Source organism: Gobius niger (genome assembly GCF_951799975.1).
Source record: "Gobius niger genome assembly, chromosome: 14".
Classification (NCBI taxonomy): domain Eukaryota; kingdom Metazoa; phylum Chordata; class Actinopteri; order Gobiiformes; family Gobiidae; genus Gobius; species Gobius niger.
The window spans coordinates 23,124,415-23,146,569 of record NC_136865.1 but is presented as its reverse complement, the minus strand read 5'-3'; the positions used below and the strand labels follow the sequence as shown (position 1 = coordinate 23,146,569).

The 22,155-nt window shown below is 42.0% G+C and overlaps 1 protein-coding gene across 1 annotated transcript in view; it reads right to left on the bottom strand.

Annotated features, from left to right (window-relative positions):
- Positions 1 to 22,155, bottom strand: part of nfatc1 (nuclear factor of activated T cells 1) — a 103,851-nt gene that overhangs the window by 59,090 nt on the left and 22,606 nt on the right. The window contains exons 4-6 of the mRNA XM_079570911.1: positions 20,131 to 20,333; positions 16,319 to 16,491; positions 2,536 to 2,676 (exon numbers count right to left, since the gene is read on the bottom strand). Coding sequence (XP_079427037.1) covers positions 2,536 to 2,676; positions 16,319 to 16,491; positions 20,131 to 20,333 — 517 coding nt within the window. The remainder of the gene's footprint in view (positions 1 to 2,535; positions 2,677 to 16,318; positions 16,492 to 20,130; positions 20,334 to 22,155) is intronic.

The following is a 22,155-nucleotide window of genomic DNA, read 5'->3' as shown; positions in this document are numbered from 1 at the left end:
ACGGACCAAATGACGATCAACTGTGGACACTTATTCTTTGGTCAGGCAGTGTCTGAAGCCCCAAAGTGATTTCCATTAATTGCAAAATGTACAAAGTTATGAACCAATAACTGCTATATTACAGTAAGAGCATAAGAAAATCTATATTCATTCTTTAAGCAGTTTCCTGTTGTTCTCCATTGTCTTGGTAATAATATATTTCTGTAAACATGTGAAATAATATAAGGACACTTTAGACCCAAAGAGGAAGAGACTCAGATTAATCAAATGCTTGAGGAAATAGGAAACACATTCACTTATTGTTCAGTGTAAACAGTGCGGCGCTGGAGGGGGGCTGCTGTATCCCTCACTTCCTCTCCTCAGGTGGGACAGCTCCGTCTCCAGCCTGGGCCCGTGTTCACCCGCACGTGTTTGCGCGGCTCACGTTTCTCGGTGGAAGCTAATCAGTGAAATTGCTGTTTGCAAAACCCTCTTCAGCACCGACATCTGGGAGCAGTCGCCTGTCGCTCGCCCCAAAAACCCCAAACACTGGCGATCCGTCCAGCGCCCGACCGGCTCGACGGGACCATGGAAACTCGAGCGAACGCGACTGGTTTTAAGGATACGGCCGCGCGCGTTAATGCGGACCACATGTGTGCGTTTGGCAGGACGAGGGAGAGGGGAGGCGGGGGAGAGAGAGGAGAGAGAGGAGAGTGCAGGGATGTCTCCAAATACACACGGATACAAATGAGTCAGTGATTTGACTCCACAATAACAATCTGAATCTGACATTAGAGGTACACAATATGCTTCAATATGGATAATTATATTGTTGTTTCTTTCTAAATGGTTTACAAAAAGAAACTAAATCAGGATCACAACAAACCTCAAAAGGCATTACATTATATAACCCTCAGCTAAAACTGATCTTTGGCACATTTTTAAGTTCCCAGTTGTTGTTTTTTAGGCCATATTAACAAAAAAAAATGTAAATCTCAGTCAGATGGTTTTCCTATTATTGTGATACTGATGATTTGGCGATACAGTATATTGTGCAAGTCTGGACAAGTTTACAATTTATTCACTTAGACCTAGATCATTTAGCCTAATTCAGCTTTAGCAAATATTTCTTTAGTCAGTTGCCTTATCAATTCTGCTGCAACATGCACATACTGTATTATCTTGCACAGTATCTTCAGTGAGAGGTCTTTAAGCAGTGAGCTACTTTTGCATAACAAAACCGTCACAGAGCAGATACTCAAGGAACTCTGTGACAGGAGAGTTCACCCCGGAGAATTAGCAGCAAAGATATTTCAACAAAATTAAAGGCTTCTCCTGATACTTTACTTTATTTCCTTAAATATTTTGCAGATTTGGTTCAAAATGTTCAGAGCAAAAAGAAAATGCATCTAAAATGTGACTCTTTGAGCATGTGAAGAAATGTAGAAAGTCTTTGGTGAGCTACCATGAATGGGCTGGAGAGTTACTGGTTTGATATCCCTGATCTACAGAGACTAGAAAAGTGGAGGACCTAAAGCTTAGACCAGGGGTGGACCTGGGTCCAGATCCGGACCTCCAGAGGCTTTAGTTCGGACCCCAAAGCCTTTTCATCCTCTCAATATACTTAATTTATAAGGCTGAAAAAAATAAAATGGCAAAGTTATTGATTCATTGATCAGCGTTGCTTTGTAAATAGACAACTTCATGTTTTAACATTGTCAAGAGCAATGACTGCATAATTTCCGGACTCTGGACATCACTGGACTATGTGGAAAGTTATGAAAGAAAGGTTTGCGGACCTCGAGCTGATTTAGTTGAGGACACCTGGCTCAGCCTGCCCTTTGTTATGAACCATGTAAATGGGAAACACTTACATTGTACCTGGCAAATCTAGTACAATGTAATGTGTACAATGTGTAATAACTTGTACTTTGTGTTACATACACAGTGGAATAATGTGTATTAGTAATTTGAAGATACTGTAATAAGACATAAAACTCTAACCCGAACTTTAAGCCCTGACCTTAGGGGCGTTTTATATTATGCACCTCCAAAGTACTACACATGATTCCATTGGGTATGTAGTACTACATGTACAAGTACAAGTTAGTACAGATTGTTACAAAGGAGATTACATGGTATTAAATCTAGTTAGGTATGTCTCAACAAAATAATTGAACACAAACTTCCTCTTCAAACCTGAGGATGAATGTTGCTGCATGACGCTCGCCCTGTGGTTAAACCACAGTGAATATCTCTCCCTTTCATTCCACACACTCCTTTCTAACGTCTAATCCCAAAGTGCATTTTTGAGGAGAGTTGTTTTTATATCAGAGAACAAAACCACTTCAGATCCAAATGAAACAATTAAACGAGCTGAGAGAAGCTTTTTGGACTAAAGGAAAGAAACATCGTCAATGCGAAAACAAAAACGTATGTGCGACTTAGTGTTAACACAAATATCTGCATTAAAGATGTTAAAGCTCAGACTAACTAAAATAATAAATAAACAGCAGCACTGTGGCTCATTTTGCCGTGCACACAGCTCTTCTTTACCTTGGGCTTTCTCCACAAACAGGACCTTGGAGTCGGGCTGGAAGTTGTGCCCCTCGAGGACCATGGGGTGTCCTCCGGAGGCGGGACACGTCTCCAGACTCTGTTTATCCACCAGCGGCAGCTCCTGGGCCGATCTCTGAGCTGAGGGAGGGGGCGGGACAGAGAGAGGAGAGGGTTACACCCGCCCACCAGGCAAACCAGAGCATCCAGGGACGGGACGGGGCAGAGATACTCGGTAACACACTCGACTGTGATGCATTTAGGCAGCGTTATGACGGCTTTTGGAGATCGTGAGTGCTCATTTTGGGAATACACAAAGACAAATCAAGTTTTTAAGATAAACGTTTACTGTAAAATGTGGACACTTTTATAGAGTGCCTGGATTGAGGCTATTGGCACTGTTTTTGGCTTTGAGAGGTACATTTTTTGTTGTAACTTTACGTTTTTTAATGCTAACGTGATGATACGTGACAAAGGTTTGCACTTTGAAATGCTTTAAAGAAGCGAAATTGAAAAACAAAACATATAATTTACACTTCCCAGGAGAAATAGTCACACTCTTCCTCTTGAAGCCATTTTTTGCCTCATTGACTCCATTATAATCACTTCTATTAACCCTGCTGTCATTAAGAGAATGTGAAATTCTCGTAATCGCTTTTGAAATGTGTTACTCAGAGGCTAAAACATACACACATGATAAAACAATGTGTGGGAGGCAGTGTTGGGCGAGTCCCTTTAAAACTGTGATATATTCTATATTATTAGTTACAGTTTTAAACTATATTTGTATTACATGTTTCTGTTCCATCAGCTGAGTCACACTATATTGAGTTACTTCTGAGTTTAAAAAAAAGTGCCTTCACTATCACTCATTCTCTCGTGTTTTGCTTTGACGACATTAAATAAACACAACTGCAGATCTTGTACAACAGGATCCAACTGGATTTGGTGCCGCATCATGTTTGGGGGGAGAACTTATCGTTGTTCTGTCTGAGGTGGACATAGTGATATGAACATACACAGTTTTTCCTTCTTTTGACTGCATGTGTAATAGCGTGAAAAAGTTATTTAATAAGTTTATAAAATTCGATAAATATATGACAAGCAAACAAACAACCTTTTTACAAAGCAATGATCTTTTACTATGGACATTTTCATACGAAGATTTAGTGCTTGTGCATTATTTTGAAAGGATTTTTGAGTAAAGCACATCCGGTCGTTGGACACTAGGGGGAGCTTCGGTTCCATCTCTTGTCATTAAACCACTGGCTTGAGACGTTGGAAACCGCTGTGTTTTTTAACTTTAAGTTTTGTCCCCTTTCAGGTAAATATGTGCTTTTGATTTGTCAAATATGTATAAGAGCTGTAAATCTGTCATTAAACCACTGGCTTGAGACGTTGGAAACCGCTGTGTTTTTTAACTTTAAGTTTTGTCCCCTTTCAGGGACCGGTGGTTATAACATTTGGAGGCACCGCCGCTGGGATGAGTGTAACGGGGCTAGCTTTCGTCAGAAGTAACCTCAGTTGCTGCCCATCCTGCTCAAAACAACCCAGACGGACGACAAAGAAACAAAAAGTACCTGTAGTGAACAGTGGGCTGCTTGAATAAACTTTTTTTGCAATCTGAGGTGAAGCTACAGCCACCAGGAAAGCAAAGCTAAGCTAATATTCAGCGCTACCGTTAAGCTGCGCGTGCTTAGAGATTCTGCGTCGCCATGACGACACCCAACAGTTTAACGATGGAGGACTCGGAGACATCGCTCATTGAAGATTTACAGCTAGGAGTGATCCAAGAGCTATGCAAGCTAACTAAGGAGAATTTAAAAGAATTCTGTGGACTTTTAGGCATAACTGGGCGTGGAAATGAACTTGTACTGAATAAGCCCAGGACCGCACTAATAACAATGATTACTTCCTATCTACTGCGCGATGAGTTGAAAGAGCTGGAGGACCAGGGCATGTCCCAGCTGCTGTACATGAAAGACAAGATAAAAGAATATGAAAATACAGAAGATAACTTACCTCAGCTTGAATCTGTGCAAGTGGAGTCAACACAAAGTGAGGTAAAAGGGCGAGCAAGTCAGAGTTATGAACTTGAAGTAATGGAACAAAACAAAGCAGATAACATGACAGATGAACAGATAAAACTGGCTAAAGAAATCGAGGCCCTGCAACTCAAGTTAACATTAATGCAAAAACGAAGTGACTGTAAAGTTCCCAATGAAAAGCAACATGTCACATACACTGCGCACTCCAAAGTCACCAACCCCTGGATAAAAGACTTTAAAATATCAGGCCAAATTGGTGAGCTTGGACAGAAAGATCGCCTCACTTTTTCCAGCTTGGCACGTCAAATAGAGCATGGACTAGTTAAGGGCTTTCCGGAAGGAGAGATTGTGGACGCTGTTATAAGAGCCATCACTCCTGGTATGCAACTCCGCAGCTACCTTGAAGGAAAGGCCAACTTGACACTGCCAGCTCTGAGAAGGATTCTCCGCTGCCACTATCAGGAGAAAAGTGCAACAGACCTGTACAAGCAACTGAGTTCAGAGGTACAAGGTAAAGAAAACCCCCAAAGTTTTGTCATTCGTGCATTAGACCTCCGGCAGAAAATATTATTCGCCTCTCAAGAATCTGAATCAGGCTTGAGGTATGACCCAGTATTAGTACAGAACATGTTCCTCCACACAGTATTGACAGGGCTGCAGAATGACAACATAAAACGTGATCTACAACCATACCTAGAGCTTGCCACTGTGTCAGATGAATTGTTGCTTGAGAAACTGAATACTGCTTGTGCATGTGAGAGTGAGAGACATGACAAAAGAAAATTGCTTGTGCCACACCGTGTTGCTGTCCATTCTGCACAGACCAATGAAAGTCCCACTGAGAAAAAAGACAAAGCACCTGTCTCCCAGAGTAACTCCAAAGGACAACCAGACATTTTATCTGAGTTAAAAGAAATAAGATCCAACATGACACTGTTAAACAATTTAAAAGCTGAAGTCTCACAAATAAAAGAGTTCATGCAAAAACCCCATCCACAAGCCCAGGCAGATCAGTCCCCCAGTACTGTGTCTCTGCCTGTGACAGTTCCACCCCAAATACCACCACAAATGCAGTGGCCCAGTATGCCTTACGTGTACCAACATCCGCAGTACAGCCATGCTTTCCCTCAACGCTTTCCAGCACCTGCACCCCGCCGCAAAAGACGCTGTTTTGCTTGTCAACAAAACAAAAACGAAGACTGCAAACATTGCTATGCTTGTGGTAGTGATGACCATTTCTTAGCAGGTTGCAGGATGAGAGGAGCTCGTCAGTCTTGGCCTTTAAACGGACAAGGGTCGCTCCAGCGGGACAAACAGTGACCTGTCCTTCAAAATTGTCCCCAAACTGTGCTTACTGTCACGCTGCAGGAAATAAGGTGAGACTCAGACAATGTGCACTTTGCAAAAATGTCCTTTATTGTTCCAAATTCTGCCAAACTGAACATTGGGATACTCACAAAGAAGATTGTGCACACGTGTCATGTGATACTGTCCAACTCAAGTCACCTAAGCATAAATCAAGTCCAAAAATGGCTCCTCTAATTGGACAAAAGTACTCTGTTGACTGTTACATACAAAACAAGAAGACAAGAGCATTATGGGACTCTGGCTCACAAGTAACTATCGTCGATGAGAGATGGTGGAAAGAAAATCTTCCACAAGCAAAACTCAGAGACATTTGTGAAATACTGGAAGGAGATAATTCATTAGTAATAACAGCTGCTAATGGGGAAAAGATGCCCTATATTGGTTGGCTAGAAGTCACATTCAACCTACACACTGAAAAAGGCTCTACTACCGAAGTGACTGTCCCTACTCTTGTGATGAGTGGCGCGAGTCTTGCCCAACCAATCATAGGCTCTAACGTAATTCGGCTTATAGTTGACCAGTCATCTGCCGACAAAGAGCAAGTTATTAAGACTGTCACAACAGCATTCCCAGATGTTGAAATATGTGAAATACAAGCATGTGTAAAGCAAGTGACCACAAACCAAGTTTTTGAATACAAAGTTAAAACTACAAGAGAAACAGTGACTGTACCTAAGCACTCATCAGTCGGAGTAGAATGCCACATACAAGCACCTCTATGCCAAGAAGACACAACTCTCATATTTGAATCTGATGTAAATCAACAGTGGGCAGATGGACTTGAGTTCTGTGACACCCTGGTAAAAGTTAAAAGTGGACAAAAACCTTTCATTATAGTTGATGTGCAGAACCCTACGGACCACGCAATTGTGCTCACTGGCAGAACACCTATTGGGACAGTGCAGCCTGTACGAGCTGTTTACCCAGCTTCAGTCTTCCAGCCCACTTCAGCAATTCCAGCCACAGTGAGTCAAGTCACAACAGACAGAGAGAAAAATAGTGTTTGGGATCCACCAGTGGACCTGTGTCACCTACCTGAAAATGAAAGGTCAGTAGTGCAGAAAATGTTAAGAGAAGAATGTGCATCATTTTCCAAATCTGAAAATGACATTGGCTGTATTGAAAAGTTACAAATGGCTGTATCTCTGAAAGACACTGAGCCTGTAGCAAAAACGTATTTGTCTGTGCCCAAACCGTTATACAGTGAAATGAAAGACTATTTGCACAATCTTATTGCACAAGGCTGGATAGAAAAATCCCACTCTCCTTATGCAGCTCCTGTGGTATGTGTCCGGAAAAAGTGTGGTGGGCTCAGATTGTGTATAGATTACCGTGAACTTAACAAGAAAACTATACCTGATCGACAGCCTATTCCCAGGGTCCAGGACATCATGGACGGGCTTGGAGGCAACACCTGGTTCTCCCTGCTCGACCAAGGAAAAGCCTACCATCAGGGTTTTATGGCCCAAGACTCTCGCCACTTGACAGCATTCGTGACGCCGTGGGGCTTATATGAATGGGTCAGAATCCCTTTTGGCCTAATGAATGCCCCGGCCGCTTTCCAGCGCTGCATGGAAAACTGTTTAGAAGGTTTGAGGGATGAGATTTGCATTCCGTACCTCGATGACACGATTGTATTCAGTCACTCATTCACAAAACATGTCAATGATATCAGGACTGTACTACAAAGACTCAGACAACATGGAATAAAGTTAAAACCAAGCAAATGTGAACTGTTTAAACAAGAAGTGCGATACTTGGGACGCATTGTGTCAGCAGAGGGCAGTAAAATGGACCCCACTGATACTGTTGCTGTCAGAGCCTTAAAAGACAAACAGCCTAAGACAGTTGGAGAACTCAGAGCTATAATGGGACTCCTGAGTTATTACCGGCAGTACATAAAGGACTTCTCCCGCATTGCTGGTCCACTCTACAATCTCCTCAAAGCTCCTGCAGACACACAAGTGACAGAGACACAAGTAAGACAGACAAGACAGACAAATAAGAAAATCAAAGGTGTCCCCTCAAATGTACCAATCGAATGGACTCAACATCATCAGCAGATACTGGAAAAGTTGATCAGCTATCTCGTTGAACCACCCATTCTTGCTTTCCCAGACTTCAGCAAACCGTTTATAATGCACACTGATGCTTCAAACCAAGGTCTGGGCGCAATCCTCTACCAGGAGCAAGCTGGTAAGATGCGAGTAATAGCTTATGCATCCCGTACGCTTACTGAGTCAGAGAAGAACTATCATTTACACTCAGGAAAGCTTGAGTTTCTTGCATTAAAATGGGCGGTCTGTGAGAGATTTAGGGACTACTTGATTGGTTCCTCCTGCACAATTTACACGGATAACAATCCACTTACATACGTGTTATCCACAGCTAAACTCAATGCTACTGGATGTCGATGGGTAGCCGAGTTAGCAGACTTTCATCTCACCATAAAGTACAGACCCGGTCGTGAAAATGTTGATGCCGACAGCTTGTCCCGTATGCCAGTTGACATCGAAGCAATAATTAAAACATGTACAGAAGAAATGCCATCACGTGCCATACAAGCCACTGTTCAAGCTATAGAGACAGACTTCAGCACACCATGGTCTATGGCTGTGTCACTTCCGCAAATGGACAATGATAAAAACATCATCCCCATCTCAACACAAGACATAAGCCAAGCTCAAAGAACTGACCCATGCATTGGTCCTGTTATTGAATACTTGCAGTCAGGCACAAAACCCTCTGGCCATGAACACAAGTCACTGAGCATGTCCACGAGAAAGCTGCTATCTGAATGGGACAGGTTAATACTGGACAAGGACAACATCCTGCATCGTCAAACAACAGTAAGGACACAACTTGTGTTACCCGACATATACAAAGAGACAGTTATGAATGCATTACACAATGAAATGGGACATCAAGGAGTCGACAGAACAACATCACTCATTCGAGACAGATTCTTTTGGCCCCAAATGCAAAAACAGGTTGAACAGTATGTGAATAGTTGCTCCTGTTTCAAAAGTAAAAAACCAAGTCGAAAAACAAGAACACCTCTAACCAGTATTGTCACATCACAGCCTTTTGAATTGGTGTCAATAGATTTCCTTCATGTGGACAGATGTGCTGGAGGTTATGAGTACATATTGGTTTTAATCGACCACTTTACAAGATACGCACAAGCTTATGCAACAACATCAAAAAGCGCAAAGACAGTAGCAGACAAAATATTCAATGATTATGCGCTCAAGTTTGGATTTCCTTCACGTTTACATCATGATCAAGGGGGCGAGTTCGAAAACCAACTCTTTGCACAACTATCTAAACTGTGTGGCACTGCAAGCTCCAGAACGACCCCTTATCATCCTGAAGGGAACGGCCAAGTCGAAAGATTCAACAGAACACTGCTACAAATGCTGAGAACGCTCACAGAAAAGGAAAAGTCAAACTGGAAAGAGTCACTGAATAAAGTCACGTTTGCCTACAACTGTACAAAAAGTGAAGTAACAGGTTTCTCTCCATTCTATCTGTTATTTGGCAGAGCTCCACGACTCCCTATTGACATCCTTTTCAAAGTAACACAGGAAACAGGGACAAAAGATCAACAACAGTACATCACAAGGTGGAAAAGTCAAATACAAGAAGCTTATGAAATAGCGAAAGAAAAGTCGAAAAAGTCATCTGAAAGAGGAAAAAGAAACCACGACAACAAAGTGAAAAGTTCTGTCTTGGAGGAAGGAGACCGCGTCCTTATAAGGAACATGACCCCTAGAGGCGGAACAGGAAAACTTCGTAACCACTGGGAAGACTGTATCTACAAGATTGTACGCCAAGTAAGCAAAGGTTTTCCCATCTATGAAGTTGTGCCCGAGCAAGGTAAAAATAGAGATAGTAAAATATTACATCGTAACTTGCTCTTGCCATGTAGTCACTTACCACTTGACATACCTCTGAAAGTGGCACGCACAAAAAGAAGAAACACACCGAAAGAAAGAACAGAGTCAGAGACTAATGCACAACAAGAAGCCAGCAGTGATGAAGAGGATTGGTACTACTGTTACTACCCAACTCAGCCTCAATCAAAAAATGAGAATATAGTGTCACAAGGAATGGACTGTGCTAATGACTCTGCTGACACTGAGCAAGGTGAAGTGGAAAATTCTCCAGCTCCTCAAGAACACCCAGTCCTGCAAAGACAAGACCATGATCATACTCAGGAGGAGACAGCTCAGCAAAGAACATCATCTGCCCTGGAGGACATCTCATCTCCCTGCACTACAGACACCGGTGATCTGCCAGCATCAGTGAGGAGCGACCGCATCCAACTGGACCAGACGCCACAACGGCCCCGCAGAGACAGGCATCCGCCAAGGGTATTCACCTATAATGAGCTGGGTAAGCCCTCCTGTTGCAGTACTTGGCCAGCAGTATACCAGGGAATACAGTACCCACCCTGTGGACTTCAAGCTGAAGAAACCTTTTGGAGGTACCCCAACATGGTTCACTACTATGATCCCCAGACATTATACTTACGTTGATCCCTTATAGTGCAGTAACACTTTTATTAATGGTGATTAAGAAGCTCCAATATTGACTGTTTCAAAGAGAACAGAAGTACTTACCGGTATATGGACTGTTTTCTAAACAGCATTCGAGTGAGGCTCATGGACTGTTGTATAACAGAGAATGTAGCATACAAGTAATACTCCAATATGAGTTCAAACAGACGAAGATACAAGAAATGTTTTAACATTTATGCAGTAACACAGCAAAGCTAATGTACTATTGTGTTATAACTTGATTAGTTATGTGAAAGGTCAAGATGATATAGTCATAAGGGACCAAGGTTCAAAAGTGCATGAGAAGACCATAACGAGACATATTGTCCACTGGTAACAAGTTAAGTAACTGCACTGTGCTTTATGCATTCAGGAACACCTCTGCTAATGGTAAAACCATAAAATTAGTTTATTATTGTTTTGTAAGCTGTAACATGTTCAGGAAGGTTACATTTAAGTTTGAGTTAAGATGTCGGGACGACATCTACTTTCCAAGGGGTGTGTGTAATAGCGTGAAAAAGTTATTTAATAAGTTTATAAAATTCGATAAATATATGACAAGCAAACAAACAACCTTTTTACAAAGCAATGATCTTTTACTATGGACATTTTCATACGAAGATTTAGTGCTTGTGCATTATTTTGAAAGGATTTTTGAGTAAAGCACATCCGGTCGTTGGACACTAGGGGGAGCTTCGGTTCCATCTCTTGTCATTAAACCACTGGCTTGAGACGTTGGAAACCGCTGTGTTTTTTAACTTTAAGTTTTGTCCCCTTTCAGGTAAATATGTGCTTTTGATTTGTCAAATATGTATAAGAGCTGTAAATCTGTCATTAAACCACTGGCTTGAGACGTTGGAAACCGCTGTGTTTTTTAACTTTAAGTTTTGTCCCCTTTCAGGGACCGGTGGTTATAACACATGTGATATTTGTTTCCCGTATACTACATCCTACATAGATAAAGTATATATATATATATTGTTGTATTGTTGTAATGTGTATATATTATGTGTGCTCTGATCTGAGTGTATATGTTATGCGGCCTGTGTATCTTTTTTAATTTTGTACACGGTCATTCACTGTTCACAAGATTCTCACATTTGGGGGGAGTTTGACTTTTTTTTGTCAGTGAATCAATACAAACCATTAAACCTCTCTCGCCTTAACTGAGCATGTTTTATCCAGTTCAGCTTTACCGAAATCTAAAAGCTCACAGCCTATAGGCCAGAGCAACGCCTCATTTAAAAGCTAAAAAATGTATCTAAACTGATCTGTTTCCTCGCACTGTTGTCGTGTGACTGTCACATTTTTGATTTTTGTTTTAGCGATAATATGTTATATTCCTTAGTTACTGAAAATAAGTATAATGTTTACTTGTTGTGGGGTCTGTATGATTATAGCAGCATTTCATTATCATAAAATAACAAAAACTTCTTCTTCATGACTATCATTGATCAATAAAACTATGGCAAATAAATGAATCCTTTCTCATATTGATCAATTTCATTTCACAGTAAAAATAACTACATGCAGCTGATTCATGAACTTAGACAGAGCTTTTATACAAACCTCAGCTCAAACAAAAACAAATGATTTCCTCCGGTATCATTTACACACAAAACTCTTCCATTGTCTCATCTAAACCCCAAAAAAAGCTGCTTCTGCCAAAGCAACGGCTGTAAACCCGCCGACGATAAAGTCCCGGGACGATTTTTGAGGTGGACCAAGGACTTACTGAGCACTTTCCTCGTTGAGTAAAGTTATTTTGCGGTAACTGAAGTTTGTGACAGAGATATACTGCAGAAGTCTTTTATTTTGGAATCCGTTTGATATAATCCCTCGTCCTCCTCTGGCTTCAGTCCAGCCCGGGACGCTCCTCTGCTCTGAGGGGTGCAGCTCGGGGGACCGCCAGACCCGGGCCAAAGACCATATTGTGATTTCACTGAACCATTTTTTTAACTGGAAGCTAAAAAGCCGTTTCATTTCGAGGCGGACGGAGATTTATGGACACAGCTCTGAGTCCCAGCGGTGGCTCACCTTCTGGCAAAACTCTGTGCTTTGTAAACCTTTATTTTTTCGTTGGAACAATCTATAACTGTCAGGAGAGATTTGCTCAACTGTGAATACTTGGATGTGAAGGCGCGTTTTGCAGAAGCTTGTTAATGTTGACTCAAACCCAACAAAATGGGAAGCCCAAGTAAGTAAGTAAGTATATACATAGAATCAGTGTTGTTTCGTCAGCGGGGACTGTAACGATGTCATTATGTTAACGCAGCTTTTTTAATGATGATGATGTAACAGTGACGAGCTAAAAACCAAGAACACACCCACTACACGGAGCGGTGCCATCAGAAGCGACCGGCTGCTCCATGGTCTGACCCGACCGACTGCGATCAAACTGGGACTTTTCTCAAGACAGTTCCCCAGTTACATACAGCAGAGTATGGACGCAGGAAGCATGATTTGTGCAGACGCTGCTGTTGATAAAGAATCTCAGAGTGATGGTCAGAGGACGAGGAGAGCGGCCGCTTTTGGGTCACGATGTGGCGTCATCTGTCAGTCAAAAGCTTAGTACAGCCTTCATCTCGATTTCCAAAAGGCTACAATTTATTTTCAATACTTATATTCATTTGTTGAAATAGTTATACTTAGGTATTTTTCTTTTTAATAAAACTGACTAAAACTATACTCTAAAACTAGCGGTGGGACTTGATTTTTTTTTTTTTATCACTCATATAACTTGTAGAGTTCATTAAACAGTAATAATCATTACATTTATATGAAAGTAAAACATAAATTAAGGCCATATGAGGGCCTTTATGTGTTTAAAGAAAACATTTCTTATCCTGACAAGGGTTTGGGTTATTGTGGCTCAGAGTGGGCGTGGCTGGAGCGGTACAATGGCCGCTGGCTGCTCTGCTTTATGCCCACGACACTGGGGGGCCGCCATTGCCCCGCCATTGCTGCAGTACCTCCATATCGCCGCTAGTCCCCCATTGAAAAGCATTGGAGTTTAGACACCTTAAAAATAACTTTACCGCCTGGTTTCAATTTTTTCAACTCTAGACTAGGCTAGATATTCCTCCTGAGAAAACACTGGGTTAGTCACAATTTATGAAATCAGGCTGGTTTTCGGAAGAACAATTTTAGAAATCTCGTACTTAATGAGGCTCGGACTGTTAGCATTGGAGCAGCGCGAGCTACACGTCACGCAAGGGCGGAGTCTACGGTGGAGATCCCGCCCTTATGCCCTTTTTAGGAACATGCTTCTTCAGAGCTGGGGAGGGGGAGTCTGTAAATCCTCCATGAATTCCCCCTCGACCGTGGTCATTATGGTAAACGGGGAGGAGTGAGCAGAAGCTGTCCATTTATATATAGAGTCTATGGGGGAAATAGTTGGAAATACGATTAATTGCGTTAAAAAAATTAACGCGTTAAAATCGTTGTAATTAATTAATCGAAATGAATGCGTTTCAGTCCCACCCCCAACTAAAACATTTGGAGATGTGACTAAAACTAAAAGCATTTTCATCCAAAAGACTAAGGGCTCGATCTTGTGTTTCAAAACGAAGACTATAATGTACATTTTTGGGGGTGGTGGGGGAGTGGGGGGTGAACATGTGCTTTTGTTTGGGTCATGTTAACGCAATTACGGCAAGATGACGCCTGTCTAACAATATGTTTGGAGCAGGACTGTCCTTGCACCAGGCACGAGATCGAGCCCAGGAACTAAGAGAGCTGAACACTGAACACTGAATAGAGGAGGAGGATTACAATTGTAACTTATGTTTTAAAATCAACAATCACTGGACCATAATGAACATGTCCAGGAGCATTAGACAGAAACATGAGCCGCTAATATCAGGATAAGATGCATTTTAGGAAATGTTTGTAGAGGTCTAAACTACAGGGTCAGCAGGTTTTACACATAATAAGACCTCATGGAGAATTTATATTAGACGATGATGGTTTTCTGGCAGCTCCTTTTACAGACCCACAGTGTTATTTAGTCAGTAGTTAGTAAACTGAAGGCTGAAACACACCAGGCAGAGCCGAGCAGAGACTAACACGGGCCTAATAGTGCACCCACGGCTCTGTTTTCTCAAATGAAATCCCTATAATTGGGCAGTTTGTATCTCTGCGCCTCAGTTGCTCAGACGGCGGTGGATTCTGGTCATAAACTGCTGCTCGCTGGCGGCGTGTCAGGCCCCAAAACAATGGAGTACTTGAGGAGGCTGCGCTCATGGTTTAACAGCGGTCTTTCATTTAGTTCAGCAGACTTCATCTCAGAGCCACATCCACAAACGGGACAGACTGAGGAGAGTGTCCCGGGACGATACGCGGACAGAGAGAAGATGATGTAGCTAAGAGCTGACATGGCTGTAACAATGTAATACCAGTTGTTCTCGAACTGTGGCTTCTTCATTTTAGTTTGTGATAACGTCATGTAAGCTTTAGTACTGCCTTTGACTTCGTAACCCCCGACCACATTCTCTCCAGTTCAGCTTTACCCAAATCTAAAGCTTCTAGAAAAAAACCCGTCAAAATAGCGACAAAAACGAGGCAGAAATGCAACAAAAAAGTGACAAAAAAGCTATGAGAAGGTGACAAAAGAGCAGCAAAGATGTGATAAAAAAAGAGACAAATAAACAACAAAAGACCAATAAGAACCAGATAAAAATGTGACAAAAATGTGAAGAAAACACAGCATGAAAATTAGAAAAAAAGTGACGATTAAAAAAGTAAAAAAAAAGTGACAGCAACACGGCACCAACGTGAGGCAAAAGATCTGTTTAGATCAATTTTGTAGCTTTTCAAATGAGGTGTTACACTGGCCTATAGTCAAGAAGCTTTAAGATTTGGGTAAAGCTGAAGTGGAGAAAATGCACTCGGTTAAAGCGGGGGTTAACAAGTTAAGCAAGGTAACAACCAGTTTAGACATAATCAAGTAAAAATTTGCCCTATTTTAAAGCAGAACTAAGTAACTCATGCCCCTAGAGGCCATAAGCGCCACTGCAGGTGCTGTAGCAAGTTGCATTTTTTTACTCATTAATTGTCTGTGAAAGTAAAAGACAAAGGGAGAGAGGGATATTGTACATCTAATTACACAATGGAGATAATTTTTTTTAACTCAAACTTGGCTACTGTGTAAGTGGCGCTAGCCCACAGTTAGCTTTGCTCGTTAGCCTGTTAGCTTCTTCTTCGTGATTCTATTAGTGTGTATTGTTTTCTGGCCAGAGACACCAGGGGGAGAGGAAAGACCCTCCAATCATCCCATTAACACTTGTATTACCCCCAAAGGGACAACGGAAAGTATTTATAAAGGCAAACAAGTTACTTAGTGCTGCTTTAAACAAATTTTAGTCATGACATATAATAATGGCATCTGATATTTTTTGTGTACTATTTAACACATTTACATACGTTTTTGAAGGACAAATTTAGTCATTTAGTAAAATAAAAAAAAATAAAAACATTCTCAGGTCCAAGTGCATGTCAACATCACTTGACTTATATCATTTTATGGACCAATCATTATATCATTACTATAACTACTACTACTAACAAATATGGAAATTTTATCTTGACCAAAAGTTGTGTCCACTTAGTTTCTGGTTCTTAGTTATTCACATATTATCTTTCCTGGACCTATCCTGTGTACACTATATGAAAGTTTAGTAGATGTTGGTGCATATCTCAGTATTACGTAGATAGAACCTCAACGTGACGAATGTGCTGAAGTTGTATGGAAAGGTTTGGATGACAGAAAGTTCGTATTATATCACGTGTGTCATTGAGACTCACAGCACTCGATGGGGTTGGAAGACGCCTGCAGAGACACCATGCGCCCCGAGCTCTGGGTGATGTGGACTCTGAACACCATCCTCACCCGGGTGTTCTTCCTCCCGATGTCCGTCTCCCCTTTACGCAGCTCGATGTCCGAGTTACGCAGCTTCAGGATCCCGGCGCAGTCGATTCTGGACGAAAAACACACAACGAACATTTAATATAGAATGCACAATCTCGTAGGATAAGATTCAGTGACAAAGTACTTTAGTAAACTGTATATATTTAAGTGTAAGGCCTCTGCTCTCATTTGGACTGTATCAACATCGCTCTTACTTCTATGTGAGCGCTTTCTGTCTTCTCCATTTTCTCCACTGGCACAGATCTCGCACTGCATTCCTCAGCTCCAGTAAAAGTCAACTCTTCTCACTCCCTCACATTCCTGTATCAGGCCCAGCTCTGGACCCGGCGCAGGTGATGGGCCCGAAGAACCAACTGCAGGGCTCTAACTCAAGCACCATACTTTAGTCCGGCTTTTTATACTGCTTTTGGACACATTAGCCTCGGTATATTTCAGCCTGACGAACCAGACTACACTCTTTCCTCTTCTTCACAAACGTAGTCTAGAAATAAGTACAATTTACTTGAAATAAGCAATTTTTTCCTTCATTTGAGTTATTAATTAATCAACCTAGGACGAGAGAATGATCATTTCAATTCACTGACAAATGAATCTTTAATCTGTCCATGAGGAAAGTTTTTTTTTTACGCTTAAAACCACAAAAGAATATCTCATTGCACTCAAAAATCATACAAAAGAAAATCTTTATTTACTTGCTGTTGTCTTTTAAGTGTAAAAAACTTGCCGCATGGACAGATTTGTTGAAATGACCGACTCAAATCAGGAATACATTGATTTATTTCAAGAAGTTTTTGCTGTGTGAGACCTGGCGTTATCTTCGTGAGTTGTGATGTGCGTAAATGACCTACATCCATCGCCCTGCCCTGATTGGACCTGAAAGCCCCTCCTCGTTCCCAGTGCTTTCCAGGAAAGCTGGTCTCATCGATTTGTTGCTGAGATCAGCAAAGGGAGGGACTTTAGAAAACATATAATTATTTTATCTAACTTGCTTAAAGGGACTATACAGAGTTTAAATGTTAAAACTAAGTATTTCCCTCCCCCTACATGTTCCAACAATGTCCTAATGTGTAGAATGAGCCCAGACCTGTTCACCACAACTGCCTCGAAAATCCACTCAAAAGGTTGTTAGTTCGGGTCCGAAGTGATGCACGAGCTTAATATAGAAGCTGCAGTTCCACGTAAGACCTGAGGTGGCAGTAGTGAGTATAAAATGGCTAATTTACATCTTTCGTTTCATTCCCATTATCTCCATTGTGTAATTGGATGTTACAATATCACTCTCTCCCTTTGTCTTTTCTGCCAGCGTAGTATCTATTCTCATGGACAATTAAAAAAACACAACATACTACGACACCTGCAGTGGCGCTTATGGCCTCTAGGGGCATGAGTTACTTAGTTCTGCTTTAAATTTGTAAAACATGTAGACTTACAGACAGTCACTTTAACCAATTACAGAAACACATTCGCCAGTATGACGGCTTTACCAAGTTCCAAGACATAAAATAAAATCACTAATAAAAGTCACACAGAGACTGAGAAGAGGTTAGGATCGGGTCAAGTTTGGTCAAGGCTGTAAAAAAAGAGACTTGACAGAAATGTCCACGTGTGATGTAAACCGGAGTGTGAGCTGGCATTTTCAGGAAAGCAGATCGATACAGACTAAATTTTCATGATTACAGAAACAAATTTGACCCCCTTTGGCCCCATTCTGAGGGGTGAAAATCAGCACTGATATTCAAACAACTGAAGTCAACAGAAAATACGGCAGCAGCTCCAGCTTTTCTGCAACATTCACTTATGCTACTACCTGACAGGCCCAGTGAAAAATACAAAATCTTTGGAAACCGACACACAAACACATCTCATTTTAAGGTATTAAGTATCTAAACTCTGGTCTTGGCTGGTGTCTCTCAGCCCATCTGTGTACAGGACGTTCCCGGAGCGTGTGAGGGGAGCGTGAGCCGCCCGAGGTCCCGCTAACACAAAGCTTATGTGTTATATCCATTAAAGCAGAGAAAGTGCTGATCCAAGCAGGACTACCCCAGACAGTGTCCCGGGACGGTGCGAGCTCCTGGGGTAATCTGATCTCACTCTGAGGCTTATAAAACCTCACAGCGGATCCTGGGCCAACGCTCAGAAAAACCCAAACAGCTCTATACGGCTCTGTGCAGCGGGGGAGACGGGGAGGAAGGGGGAGGAGAGGGGGGAGCGCTCTAATGTCCCAACAGAGACTCACAGCGCGAAAGAGAGGTTAACTCTTTAGACCTGCTGTCTGAAGAAGATTTAAATGGCTCATATCCATACCTTTTATATTACCAGTCAAAGTTTGGGACTGCCACAGTACTGTTCTTGAGTGGAGATTTTGAGGATCTGTACTTTACTAGAGTAGTATTTACGCAGAGAACTTACTACTTTCATTCCACTACATTTGAAAGATGAATAAAACCCTTTCTACTACATTTCTATAAGGGCTCCACAGTAGAAAGTAAAACTGAAATGCCCCATTTAAAACCCTTTTGATGAACACTCCAGTACAGCAGGTGGCGCTGTGCAGACGTACACTCAACATCACTGGCATTCCTGCAATACCAGGGGCGACTCCAAAAGACACATTTTAAAATGGAGTCTTTCCACCTCCCAAACACCGCTTAAAAGCCTGGCTCTACAGCCATTTTTTTTTTTTGACCCATATGACAATGCTGAGCTAGGTATCATATTTTTTAAAGCAGTACTAAGTAACTCTTGGCCCTTATGGTCCAAACACAACTGCAGGTGCAGGATATTGTACATCCAATTACACAATGGAAATATTTTTTTTTCTAGCCTGCAGTTAGCTTTCCCCTTTAGCCTGTTAGCTTCTTCTTCGTGAGTCTATTACTGTGTATTGGGTCTCCAAAGTTGCAGGCAGCGAAGTTGCAAGTGTGGTTTTCTGGCCAGAGACACCAGGTGGAGATGAAAGACCCTCCAATCATCCTATTAACACTTGTATTACCCCCACAGGGACTACGGAAAGGATTTATTAAGGTAAACAAGTTACTTAGTATTGCTTTAACTACGCTGTTTTTTTGTTCTGTGCAATTAAGAACACGAGGGGCGGAGCGTCCCTCCTTTTTATCCTTTTTTGGAACATAGGAGGAGACTAAGCAGCATCATGGATTCTCTCCTGAATGGAGTAATTAATGCAAATGAGGTGTAATAAGCACAAGAGGTCTATGAATATTAAAGGTACACTGCGTAACATTTCGGACTATACTGTTGGGGCAAAACAAAACATGCTCCTAATGACACAGAAAATGCTGTTACTACAGTGTGTAATAAAAGAATGGACTTGGATGAGAAACTAACCTGTTTAAATCTCAAATTCTACTGCCTTTCGTCACATCTCCATGGAGATGAGCTGGAGACGTACCCACTTCCAGTAAAGTTTATAGTCATATCTTAGGAGGGGTGAGCCTCATAAATGTTTGTTTGTACATTTTTGAGGTATTTTTCAAGTATGAAAATATCTGTCATAAAATAAATTATTGTATTTCAGTTTTGTTTATTGGGTAAAATTCTACGCGGTGTGGCTTTAAGTCTACGATATTTACCAACGCTTTCCAAATGTGTAGCGTGTGATTAATCATAAACCATATCTGTGTTAACGACTTCTTGACGGGTCATAATGTTTTGACAGCAGAGGACTCACATGGCCCTCATGTTGTTCTCGGGCAGCAGAGGGATCTCCAGGACTTTGGTGTTGTTGTGCAGCGCCTCGTGGCTGGGCGTGGACACGGTCTTGCCCGTGATGCGGTGAACCTGGTAAAAGGCGTGGGGTCGGAGCAGCCGGTCGTCCGCCGTGCCGATGAACAACTGCAGGGTCAGGGGCTCGCTCTCCATGTAGCCGTGGAGCTGAGGAGAGAGAGGAGAGGAAAGGAGTAAGACGATGTCAAGCTTGAATGGGTTTTGATGTGAAAATGACTGTCGACCTTAAGACTTCAGTGCCTAATGTTTTTCTTTACCATCCTGTTCCCTACAGTATGTTGACCACTGTTTTTTCTGAAACAAAACATTTTGATTGAGGCATGCTGCTGCTTTGGAGTCGGAAATTTGTAAAACTGTACATACAGTGCCTGAACAAAAGAAAAAAGTTGCCACCTGGATTTAATGAACTATTCTGACCTGAAAGAGTGGTTCAGGGAGCTGATGATATATTATTTTCACACATGGATTGACCACAGGTGTGTGCTGTAATCAAAGCTAAAGGAGAGTGGGATCTTTTTTTGTGGCACCTTAAAGAAAGGTTTGTGAGAGCTTTGTAAGAACAAGGAAATCCACTAAAACGAGGGCCTTTATTTCAATGGCTTCGTACCATATTGGGGTTTTGCACATACATACCGTATCTAATTTATTATTAGTTTTTTTAATATTAATATAAGATTCACTACTTGTTTCAGCTACCATTGAAACAACTTTTAAGGATCACTTTTAGTGTTTTTATCGGTGTGAGTGGGAAGATTGCTGCATTGTAATAGAAAATTTAAAAAAATACATTGCATTTGACTGAAATACATTCTAAAACATCCAACCCCAGACATAATAATGAATAGAAAATATAACTCATGTGAGAAATACAGAGCAGTATGTCGTCCCGGTCTGTGCACGCTCGCACTAGAACTAAAAGCATTGACATTTAGCTGGAGTTCACTCGGAATCCTGGATTTGACATTTTCTCCCGTTTCTCGCTCTCTCATCAGGGGAACCTCTGGGCTGCTGCGGTCAGTCACTCAAAATAAACCCGGGGTCCTCCGGAGTTCAGGCCTTTCTTACAAACAATGTCGCTTTTAGTCTTTCCTAATCGTTTCATCTCCTCCCCGTTTACGACCCGCGCCCCCGAAATGCACTTCCTAAATCAGTCCACGTCAAAACCTCCCGAGATGTTCGATGCCACAGTAGCGTTAGCCACCGACGGAGCGGGTTTCAGTGATTCATGGTTTTGTGACAAGGCTAACCCGATGTTCAGGGTCATCAAAACTACTCCAGGCTTCAACCAATCAGAGCCGAGGAAATCCGAACTCTCGATCTTTATCTTGAAGCTAATCCGCCTGAAAACTAGAAGAGGAGTGACTTTCGTTGCTTTTTTTTTTTTCTCTTCAGAGAAAAAGCTGCCAGACGTTTCGAGGTGACGCTGACGGCCCGATGACCTCAGCCACCCACAATGCACTCGGGCCCCCGGAGCCGCAGCGGGTAACTCGAGACGGGCGGCGCTACTGACGGACCGCCGCGGAGTCAGGGCTTAGAGAAGGGGCGGTAACGCGGGAGGCTGACGCAAAAGGCAGAAGGCCAAGTGTCCATTTGTGAAGCTACTGCAATGAGTAACCCGTTTATTTAAAGGGGACGTATCGCAGCTGGTCTCCATGGTAACACAGGACAGTCATAAGTGGGTTAGTCGGGAATAGCCTGTTAGCCTGCTCAATGTATTTTTCCTATAGCCGTTAGCATTAGCCATCAAACACAACAACTTATGAACGATCCAGATGTTTTCAGCTGTTGTCAACCCGTCAACCACATTTATCAAAGCCTCGTTAGAAATTATTAATGAATGTACAGACCTTTTGAGATCCTATTTTAGATACAAATTAGCGGCCTCTGAGCTAAATGCAAACTCAAATTCAGCTAAAGGAACAGGCCACCGGTTTTCCATACTGAGATATGTTCTTTCCTGAGCTTAGAC